This window comes from Rhinolophus sinicus, linkage group LG01 (assembly GCF_036562045.2).
Source record: "Rhinolophus sinicus isolate RSC01 linkage group LG01, ASM3656204v1, whole genome shotgun sequence".
NCBI lineage: Eukaryota > Metazoa > Chordata > Mammalia > Chiroptera > Rhinolophidae > Rhinolophus > Rhinolophus sinicus.
Window position 1 is genome coordinate 26,959,630 of NC_133751.1, and position 12,160 is coordinate 26,971,789.

Genomic DNA, 12,160 nt, shown 5'->3' on the forward strand with positions numbered 1-12,160 from the left:
CAAGCAGAAGGAGTAGGAAGAGCAGAGAGCACCCTGGGAACCTTGGAGAAAGCACAAGGAAGTGAGCAAACATTACTGGAGCTCAGTGAGCAAGGATGACAGCGGTAGGAAGCCAGGTTGGAGGGGCAATTCATGAGGAGTTTCTATAGGCTGCAGTACGGCCTTTGGATTGTTTTCTAAGGGTGACAGAAAGGCAACTGGGAATTTTGAACAAGGAAGTGACATGATCTAACTTATTTTAAGAAAATAACTCTGCTGTGTGGAAAATGGGTTGAAGGGGGCCAAAAATGAAGGCAGAGAGACCTGTTACAACACTCTCGAAAAAGCCTAGAAAAACACTGATAGGCATAGTGGTGAAGAAGGTTAGAAGTGGCCAGATTCAGGATATATTTTCAAAGTAGAGACAACAGAAATTGCTGGTGGATTGAACGATGTGAAAACATTAAGAGGTCAAGGATAACTCCAAAGTTTGGAATCTCAGCAACTGGGTGAGTGACAGTGCCATTTACTGAGAAGAAAACACTGGTAAAGGAATACATGTGGAGAGGGATATCAAGAATTTGACTTGGGACATGTTAATGTTAATATGTCTATTAGATATCAAAAATTAGGTGTTGACTGAGCCGTCTGTTCAAGGGCAAGGCTGAGTAGAGATACTGACTTTGGAGACATCTGCATGTAGCTGATATTTAAGCCTTGGGACTGAATGAGATCATCCAGGGAATGAGGTAGTAGAGAAGGGAGTTGAGAACAGGCATCCAACTTTTAGAAGGTGGGAGGAGGAGGAGAATCCAGCAATGGTGACAGACAAGGAACATCCATCTACTGAGGTCGGAGGAAAAGTGGAAGAGAATACTAGCAAGGACTCTAAGGAAAGAAAGTATTTAAAAAGGGAGCATGGAACTTATACAGGGCCACAAGCCCCTGTACAAAAACTGTGGCTTCACATAGGTTTTGGAATTCAGATCATATTGAATTTTAGACAGTTAGTGAAGTGTATATCCCCCTGGACATCTAGGGCAGCCCCTCCTGTGCAGTGACATTAGTATTTCTGGGTGAAGCACAGGAAGGGCCCCACTGAGTGAAATAAATAGACTATCAATCCAATCAGATTTTAGTACCAATGTTATGAGTTACACTGACTTTTCTTTTCAGAGCTTTTTGGATATCAAAATTGTGGCTCATGGGTCATAGATGAGTATTTGCTTTCTTTACAACAGCTGTTTTCGTTGGTTCACCTGACCATCTCTTGGCATCTTGGATCTGTTCTTGTTTAAAAATTAAGGAAGGAGAGCACCTATGTTTCTCTATAGCATTACAGACACAGAGAGATGATAGGAAAAAGTGAAGGAAAAATTCTCCCCAACTTATGTACAGTGGGTACCACTGTGGGGTAGGAAGAAATGAGCAGGGGTTTTACTTCTTATACACTTTTTTAAATTTGGGGGATTGTGGATGACTTTAAAACTGTTTGATGTTTTTGAATACTTTCCCAATGTAAAAATCAATTAAAAAAAAAAAAGAAGGAAAACCATTTATTAGGGAAAGCTTACTAATAAATCTGGCAAGGATAGATTTATGTAAACTCTAAGATTAAGTTTTAGGAATACGTACATGGCAATTACAAACACAAATAGCTTTTTTGCACGACGGATTTGCTTAGTTTTAGGATATGTTTAGGATATTTGTATGTTTAATTGATGCATTTAGGATATGCATTTACAGTATTTGTATGTTTGCTTGCTATAGAGACAATGGCATACATTTCTCTGTTAATTCCATTTATGAGAAACCAATGTAGCACTTAGTAAATTATGAACAAGTGGTTCTCAACTTTGGGACCAAATAAATTTAGAACATCTGAGTCTCTTCCAAAGAGTAAAGGGGCAAATGGAGGTCCGGTTAGCAGGGAGGATGGTTGAGCTGACAACCTGAGAACCTTAGCCTTAGGGCATGAAGCAGACGGGGGGGGGGGGGCGCTCAGACTGAGTCTCCAGCCATGCTGACGGAGACCCAGGCAAGACTGTCTTTCATATGTTGGAGACAGTCAATCCTGATGCAGAGTATAGATGCCAGAAAATTGATAGGCAGAGAAAAAATAGGGAGAAATTGTTTTCGTAGTATTTAATTAAATACTAATGGTCGTGTGGGGTATCAGGCAGGGTCTCAGCTCCCGCTCCCCACACAAGAACGCAGGACATGGTGAGGCCAAAAAGGAACACCCACGGAGCCATAGGTAGGGGAGTCATACCACTATATTCTCACCGGTGGCTGGGTTGGAGACACAGGAAGCAGGAGCCACACTGTTCGCAACCCTCACTGCTCCGCTTGCAGGCACAGCCACCATCTTCTTGCTAGCCCCCATTTTTCTGCTAGCGAAGCCATGGCAGTTATATTAGTGGCCAATGGCTCACTGGTTACAGCTGACGGCCAACTAGCCACAGCTGATGGCCACTTACTACCCGAGCCAGCACCTTTCTATGTGAGGCTGAGAGCCTGGAAACTGCTCTCTGGGGCTCTGTCCCCACACTAATTAAACCTTAATTCTAGTTAGCTTATTGACTTAAAGTAAATCCTGATCCTTTCGTCTTCATGGGCTCTTCCTCCCCATTCTGAAAAGGCAGATCAGTCCAAGGGTTATTGCCCTCTGTTTCTATTTCTGTTTGGACATTGTCTCCAGTACTTGTCTCACCATATCCATCATGTTTGCAAACAGAGCAGTACAATTTTAAGAACAGCTTGCGTGATATCCATCTTCTTCCCTGGAAATCTACTCAGATTCTCATTCCTGCCTCACCAAAGGGCCATTTCCACTGTTTTTCTGCACTGCTTTGGGCTGATCAGATTCGTTGAAGAGAAGCCTTAAATGGAAGTTTGGGCACATCCTTTGCTAACTCCCACTCATCGTTCTGGTTGCCACACCTTTTCCACAGTTTCCTTTCACCTCAGCGCCCCACACCCAGCTGGCTGGCCATCTACTCACCCTGGGATATATCTAGTTTGGGTTGGTGGAAACTGTAAGCTGATCATTCCACGACTGGTGCAGACCCCACTGCGTGTAAAACAGGAACAAAGCCACCCATCTGTGCTTATTCTTCACTGAGGACTTGCTTTCCTGGCATATTCCCCCCAAATGATGCCAAATATAGCTGATTTCCATCACAAATAGGATTCTCACCTTCAGAATGATCAAGTTACTCAGCAAAGGCTTTTCTTGCTCCTTCCACTGTTGAAAGTAATCCAGCTGTCTCTAAGGATAAAAATGAAAACATAAAAATAAACAACTCTTACATTGCAAAGAGTGGAGGAAATTGGCCATTTTTAATATTAAAAATTTCAAACAGATGGTGAGATAATTTGTATTTTTATATTGACATTTACTTACCCATTGGAAGTAAATTAAGCCATGTTTTAAGCCCAAAGTGGCCTTCCATCTGAAAATACTGTAGACATATCTATAGGTAATGCTCTTCAGCCATCGGCAAGCTTAAGGATCCAGAAACATTGGTTCTCCCTCCCCCAGACCAACCTAACCAAGGGCCACTCAGGATAAGAACCTTCTATATGAAAGCTTTGGCCTCTTACGATCCCTTCCTCCCATCTTGCCCCACTCAGGGCCGTTTTCCACACAGCTGGCAAAGACACCTTCCTTTAAGGCACATTTGACCATGCAACCACCCTGGTTGAAGTCGACCTTTCAGTGGCTACATATGGCACTCGAAATTAAGTTACAACTCTAGTGTTAGCATGTTACCAAAGTTGTCCTTGACCTGACCTTGCTCACTCCTCCCCCTGCCTCAGTCCTGGTCTCTTCTCCCCTTGTGCACTCTGCACTTGAGTCATTCTAAGTCATATGTCACCCCAAGACCTGCCTCTCCCTCTCTCACTGCCAGGTGTTTGCACTCACTGCCCACTCGGCCTGGAAAACCCACCGCCCTTTCTTCACCTGGCTCATGCCTCCCTTTTCATCTTGACTTAGTTTAGTTGCAGTGCAGTGATTCTATTTTACCATGCTAAAATATAGCCAGAGATAATTTTGCCTGAAACACTTAGAATGCTCTGGCTTCACTGATTATTCTCATGTTTGCCCATGATTTTCAATCTTACTGAACATATTCCATTTTACACATTTTCCCATATTGTTTAATGAAAACATATATTAAAATTCTGCAACAACACAAACTTCCAAAAAGACAACTCAAAAAGACGAACATTTTGCCTAAATTGCTGAAAGTAATCTAACCACGAGTGAGTGATTCTTTTCCACATACAGTGGAATTTTCCACTAATGTGTCTTACTGACTCTGGCCATATCCACGTGTACTCTTGTCCTGCCCTGTCACACACACTCCACCCCTGAAATAGCAATGCCCTAACTTAATGTGTTCTATTTCCTTTTTTTTTCTCCATCATTGAATAAATGATAATATATGAACGGCTTGTTATACAAAACAATTATAATCTCAATTTTAAAGGAGATAATGGTGTCAGAGGATATGCAGATATTATAGGATTCACCTGAGATTTCATAGTGTTTGTGGAACAGACAAAAATAGAAGTCCTAACTTTGGATCCTGCTTTCTTCAGTTCAGAGATCCTCCTGGTTTGGGTAAAAATAGAAGAAGGAGAATTCATCCTTTTTCTGGATGAAATAACATTGAAGAAGGATGAGTTCCAGAGCAGTGGGCCCCAGCCTGAGATGGTCGGCAGCCTTTCCAAGTTCCGTCTGGAGTTGGTGGGCTCTTTGCTTCCATTATACTTGTTAATGAGGACATCTTTGGGTTCGTTCTACCTTTTCATTTCCTCTTTTAGGGGAGTGTTTCTTGCCTGAAATAGCTTTTAAGTGACTTGCTTTATGGATATTTTTTGTAGAGCACTACTCATTTCCTTTGAGATTCGGATTTAATTTTAGTAAATGGATTGGATTTTATTTTTCTTTTAATGAGAGCTCTTGTCATCACATCACCCATTATTTTATCCCTCCATATTGGTGCATGTATTATTCATGTCACCAATTTGTTGACCTCCTTGTTAACTGCTATCCATTTTTTTTCTTTTGTATATTCAAACAAAATTAACCATTTCTCATAGCTTTCTTAATCAAGGGAATTTTTATAGTAAGTTATTGAAAGCCTATTAAATCTCATCACTTTAACATATTTTGGCAGCTTACTCTACTAGTAGATAGCATTTAGATTAAGTTTAGAAAACTTGGGCAAAAAACAAATGAAGTACCTTACTGTTTTTTATTGCTTCGGTGTCCTGGAACAAAATGGTCCCTGCATGCTTGATCTAATTAATTAGACAGTCATTTCGGCATAGGCAGCCTGGAACAGGTCTCTAGAAGCAGGCAGGGCCCCACGGCTTTAGAGCTGGGTTACTCTCAGTTAGTTACACAATCAGCCTGAGATTCAGTGTCTTTCTTTGTCAAATATAGTTGTTGGGTGCAGGAAATAAGATGGCACCTAATGTAACACCTTATTAATCTTCTTCTCTAGCCCTCCTGCCCTTGCCTTTTCAACAATATTTCAGGTAGAGTTAATGAGAACCAGATGATAAAACCAGGAATCCTTGGTCTCCTATTTTTAGAAAGAGAGAGAGAGAGAGAGAGAGAGAGAGAGAGAGAGAGAGAGAGAGAGAGAGAAGAAGAAGAAGAAGAAGAAGAAGAAGAAGGGAAGGAAGGAAGGAAGGAAGGAAGGAAGGAAGGAAGGAAGGAAGGAAGGAAATAACTAGAAGCAAGTAATTAACCTTCATGATTTTTAAAAAAGATGTGGCTATATGGATCATGTCTGTATGTTTATAATACATGTAAATGATGTTTGTGTGACCCAGACACACCTCTGATTTCATAGAAAATTACTGTGCAACTGTTAATCTGGAATTGCTCCACATTCTTCAATATTAATTACCAAATTTGGAGTTGAATGAAGTTCTGACCATAATCACAAGAAACTCAAATACAGGAAGATGCTATTTTCCCTGATGCTTTGTTATTTCGTTCCACTGACAGCAGATTAGTCACTAAACCCTTAGGAGAATGCTTTCCACTGAGAGTCAGACTTGGGAATGTCTTGGCTGTTTTTACAAACAAGCTAACCTGATGGAAGTTTGTTTTCAGTTGAAGGATTCTATACCACAGTCATTTTTAATTGTGTTTACTTATTTGGATACCACTTTGAATTGTTACGTTTCAGACTTTTGTTTTTTTGACAACCTGCAGACGTGAATGGCAAGACATTAGGCAGATCCAAGACCTAGTTCTGACCATAGGCCTTAAAGTAATTTTGATGAATTCCATAGATGAAAGATGGGTAACTCTTCAGCTAGAAATGCAGAGGCTCAGAATTTGAAGGGTCCTTAATAATCTCTAGTCCAGTCATACATTTGAAGCTTACGTTTTCTCCAATACATCCCAGTCAAGTGAGATTCCACTTTTCAGGGTATCCCCAGAGAGCTCTGGCTATTGCAAAGTTCTTCCTTGACTTAAACCCCATAGCTTCCACCCTTGGCTCCAAATTCTATTAGGGACAAGAAAAGCAACTCTGCTCAAACTGATGAGGCTGCAAACTTCTTGAGGGCGGGACCTGTATCCACTACAACTTCTAGTAACTGGATCAGTGATTGCTGAATGGAGTTAAAAGCAGGAGCTACTGTTCGTTATTTTGATATATATCTTACAGAACATAAAATAATCAGTATATTTGAGTTCCATGGAGAAGGCATCACACAGAGTAACTGATTTTATTGTTTAAATGCTATAGCTGATACATTTTTTCAATCTTAAAATTCAAGCAGTTTTATCTGTTTGTCTTATGTATTGCAGTTTACCTTTATCATAAAATAACATATTTAACACATTTAATGACACTACAGACAGTGACTATTAGACATCACATGTGCATGACCCAGTGTCTGAAACACAAGCACAGAGAAGTTGCAACTCCACTGAAGGAGGCGTTAGAAGTTCCGGGTTTTAGCCCCAGCCCCACCGCCATCTGAGTGACCCTGGCTCTTGGTTCCTCTTCTGCAAACTGCAAGAATTGAATCAAATGTTCTCTTCAAGTTCCTTCCAGCTTCACAAATTATTTGCATGTTTGACTTGCGTGTCCCACATGGTAGAGTATCCCAAAGACCAAGAACACAGGCCTTTGATTTCCAGTCCAGTTCTCAGTATATATTGCCAAGAACTACCCATATGTACACTGTTTAAAGTTAGGGATGCTTCCCCCTCCCTCCTTTTTCTCATTTCAGAACACTTTTCTTCAGGAAACAGTGCGTAGAGAGTGTGAAGAACGCTTTGAACTGACGGAGGCTTTGAGTCAAGCCAGAGAACAGCTCCTGGCGCTCAAGAAGCTCAGTGGAAGTTTCCCATTGTCACCGTGTTCCCTCAACCAGGGCAGCTTAACCGCCTCTGCTGCTGTGGTCGCTAATCAGAGAGAGAGAAGCCCTGCAGGACTGAACTCTGAAAAGGGAATCAAAATCCCCAGCCTGCACGGAGTGTCCAAACCCACTGCTTCCGCCGCCTCGGCTCAGCCCAGGAGGGTCAGCAGCTCGGGTTTGCCCAGTCTCCCCCAGCCTCATCCTCCCAAGGGCCGGGCACCTTCAGTAAGTGAGACCAGACAAAGACTGGCTGCCCTTCTGGGGAGGAGACTGAGTCAGCAGTGATTGATGCCGAATCTTTCCCAGAGTGCCGGCACTCACTGCCCCTGGGGATGACAAAGATCAAGTTTGCATCACAGATTCAGAAGCATGTCCATAGGTATTTGTAACAAGAGAATTGGAAACACTCAGAAATTGTGAAGCCACATTTTCCAAGAGGCCTTTGAAATTGCAACAGATAATGAAGTTGTTGGTATTCCAGGAGGCTAATTTCTATATTTATGTATTGTATGTATATTTAGATGTGCTCTATGAACTTGCTCTTTTAGAGATCATAGGTAAAATCGTTCACCCATAGATAGCGTCCTTTCTATATATATGTTTTGCACTATTACAAGCAGAGATATCCCCACAGAAAATAGACTTTATTGGTTTTGTTGGTGTGTTTTCATTTGTTTGTTAAGCTGAATAGGTTAAATGGATGTAATTAGTATTCCAAATAGAAAACGAAAGTCCTCTAATCCTTAATTAGGTAATTTCCAAAATGCTTAGTTCAAATATTCAGTGTTCATCATCATTCTCTTTTCACCCTAGAATGTAATTGGTTAATCTAATTTATTTTTAGGTGAGGTCAGAAGTAATGGTGGGTAACCTGTAGGAAGACAGCCTTTCCTGTGAGGCTGGGGAATCTTCTAGAAAAGGGGACAAGCAACTCTAATTCAAGGAAAAGATGGTTTACTCTTCAAACTATAGAGATTATTTCAGAAAACAGAAAGCCTGGCCATAAAAATATTACCCAGTAGAGATTTTCTACCTTCATTGATTTTTCGTATTCAGAGTTAGGTTTTCATATGAACTTGTATTCTCAAGCCATTGAGAAGAGAACTAATTCAAGACAGCCTAGCAGAGGCACGTAGCACTAATTTGGGGTTCAAATTTTATCACCCTTGAAAATGGGTCATTGGTTAACATGTTTCCTATTTTCAGAGTGAAAAAATTAAAACCAGAAACTGGGACCACTATTTTAAGTTGTCTTAAAGCTTCAGGCTCCTTCTGTTTCTCAAAACACAACTCTTGACCTTATGCCAGTGTTCATCTATCTTTTTCTCTGTCTGATAGAAGTATTTTTCTGGCTTTACATCCTTCATCTGTCTGCATCTAGGACATTTAGGCTTCTTACTCCCAGGTTAGAATGATAGTAAGACGTGTGAAATATGGCAGGTAAAACCCTCTGCTATTTGGCTATCATATTGATGAGAGAATCCAAAGGTACTTGGAATCCTTCCCCTGTGCAAAACCAACTAAAGATACAAAGCAAAATCAAGTTTATCTCCAATCTTTCAAAGACTTGGTCTAATTTACCAGTAGATTTTTTTTTTTAACCTAACAAAAAAAAAAAATTCCACCTCAGTCCACGGGTTTCCTTCACTAGTTGAAGTGAGCACATCTTGTGTTAAGGCTTAGAATGCTTACTTTTGTTTTACAGAGATCGCTGTTCCTTATAATGGCGTTTGACAAAAGAACATAACGTCATAGAATGATGTTGCTGGGGTGGATCTGACAGGTCACCCCAACAATCTCTTTACCAATAAAGGATAGATGCCCAAATCTGACCTGTCAGCTGGTTAGTGACAGAGCTAGCACCAGAACCTGTGACCTGACCCCAGCCTTCCTATCTCACTTGTCACTCACCAGAGGTTCCCCAGCCTCAGTCATAACTTTGGTCAGAAACACCTACACTGTATTTGCCAAATATTTTCTTTAAATGAACTCATGTTTTAAACTTAAATTTATATAAATAGGAAACTTGACCCAAGGGAAAATAAGTGTAAAGTAATGAGGTTGATTTGCTAGTTATATATTTTTAACACTTTAAAATAAATGTGTATGTATTAAAATACTGTTAGTTGGTATACCCCCTAAAATCATCTCATATAATGCCTGCAGTAGTCATGCCACACTCTGGAGACAACTGCCCTAGACCTGGTGTTTGCATGTTTAAACAATAAGTGCTCATGATATAAAGTAGATGGCAAAAGCTACTGAAAGCTTTAGTAAAAGCCTAAGAGAATATTTGGGGCAGCAGTCTTTGTTATCTGATTATACATGCTTTTCCACAGTCTTGCAATTGCAGCTCTCTCTTCAGGAACCATAGAGATACATTTTTCCTAAATTATGACCATATTTAAATTTGTAAAGAAAGTCAGATGTACTCTTTTCTAAAGTGACATAAAGACTGTCAGTGCAAAACCTGGTTTCTTGGTCTGTTGCTACACTCTTGCCTTTACAATGAATAATTCTGTAAATAATCCCTCTGAGAATAGAATCATGAGCTGCAGTAAGTAAGGCTGTGTTATATTCCACAGTATTTCAGAGCAGTAATTCCATGGATAAACAGAGAGACAGTACTGACATTTATTTCAACCTAGACCGTTTGAATGGTACAGTCTAATCTTCTGAGGTTGGACAATTAAGTTCGAGAACTTGTTGCAATGATGTTGCTAACCTTTTTTTGATATCGAAGGGATTATTCATTATGAATTTGTACCAACTGGACAAACAGTTAACCAAGTTTACTATTTGGAAGTGCTGAAAAGGCTGCATGAAAATGTTAGATGACCTGAACTTTTCGCCAACAATTCATGGATCTTGCATCACGACAATGCACCAGCTCACATGGCATTATCTGTGAGGGAGTTTGTAGCCAGTAAACAAATAACTGTATTGAACACCCTCCCTACTCACCTGATCTGGCCTCCAATGACTTTTCTTTACCCAAAGATAAAGGAAATATTGAAAGGAAGACATTTTGATGACATTCAGGATATCTAGGGTAATACGAGGACAGCTCTGATGGCCATTCCAGAAAAAGAGTTCCCAAATTGCTTTGAAGGGTGGAGTAGGCACTGGCATCTGTGCATAGCTTCCCAGGGGGAGTACTTTGAAGGTGACTATAGTGATATTCAGCAATGAGGTATGTAGCAGTTTTTCTAGGATGAGGTCGTGAACTTAATTGTCAGACCTTGTATATCTTTTGAAGAAAGACACTTAAATAAAAGAGAATAACATTAGGGTATGTAAGTTGAGGTTAAGAACACATTCATATTTTCCTTTATTTTCTCACTGATGTACAAACTCCTGGCATGAAACCGTGTCAACCATGTTAAGAAAGTAGTAAATGTTACGGCAAAATGAGGCTCTTAAAATCACAGAATGTATATTAAGTTTTAATTTCTCTATACACATACCTTTTCCATGACCTTAGTGGAAGGATTCATCAGTGCCCAAAGAATATCACAGAAAATAATCCTTAGAGAATTATAAACATATTTGTTTTTCTTCTTAAAGTCCTACTGGAGGACCAAGATGGGAGAATTCTTCTCTATTAACATAGATTTCTCAAGCAATTTTGTTAAAGTCTTGAATTAAATTACTATATTTATAGTTAGAGCTACTTACAAATTATGTTTTCTGGCAATGGCATTGACTGGAAGATACAATCATAATGAAAATTATATAAGATTAAGATATTTTAATGTTCTATTAGTCTTAAAACTTTTTGTAATATTACAGATAAATTACAGCTAATTTCTTTGATTATGGAACAAGTTTTCTCAAGCTTCAGTTTTAAAGTTCTTATGATTATTACAATATTGCACTGAGAGGACAGCCTGGTAACCTAAAAGGGTTACTGCACTGCAGCGGAAAATTCTTAGTTATCGTGCTGTACCTTACTTTGCTATCACTTCGGTATGTTTCCAAGGTTCACAAATCCTATAATGATCGTGGATTTTTAAAACATTTTTACTTTCACGTTTTTAGAAAACAATGAATGTACACTGTCTCTTGCACAGGATACCTTTAATTGTCCCCAAACCATGATAGGCAATAATGGGATAATTCCTAAGGTGGTGTCTGTGGTATCTTAAGGAAGAAATTCCACTTTTACTTTAGAAATATTAACGCTGTGTAGTAATAAATTGTAAAGCCAATGTAATGGTATTAAATCTGTAGAATCTTAAGCATGAATATATCATGTTTGTATATTCTGAATTCGCATATAAAATTTTCTTAACAACACAGTAGTTGAATCAGAAACACAATTATTCTATGACAATATTTACCATGGTCTTGCAAGTCAAAAGATATTTCTTCTTCGGCATTTATACAGCACAGTCCTTTATCGTCACTGAGTAAAAAAAATGTCCTTCCCCCACCAAAAATATATATATAAAAGGATACTTGGTCACAGAGATTAAGTAATTTGCCCAAAATAAATACTAGGTAAGATTAATGAATATTTTTAAAAACTTCTGCGATTTCTGAGCATCTTTACCTATAGATTAATACTGAAGCTATAGATACATTCACTCGTTTCTTCAGCAGATATGGAAAATGTAAAAAGCACTGTGAGAGCTACAGGTAAATTATAGCTGATTTCTTTGATTATGCAACAAGTTTTCTGAAACATACTACAGAAGCCCAACAATTGTATAGTCGAGGGCAGCAAGTAAGCGTATGAAGAAATTATAATATAAGGCACTAGGTATTAAGTAGAGAA

At 39.3% G+C, this 12,160-nt stretch overlaps 1 protein-coding gene across 1 annotated transcript in view; it reads left to right on the forward strand.

Moving 5' to 3' along the window:
• Positions 1 to 9,578, forward strand: part of LEKR1 (leucine, glutamate and lysine rich 1) — a 164,624-nt gene extending 155,046 nt beyond the window's left edge. Inside the window, exon 15 of the mRNA XM_019731921.2 lies at positions 7,252 to 9,578. Coding sequence (XP_019587480.2) covers positions 7,252 to 7,665 — 414 coding nt within the window. The 3' untranslated portion in view covers positions 7,666 to 9,578. The remainder of the gene's footprint in view (positions 1 to 7,251) is intronic.
• Positions 9,579 to 12,160: the final 2,582 nt, after the last annotated feature.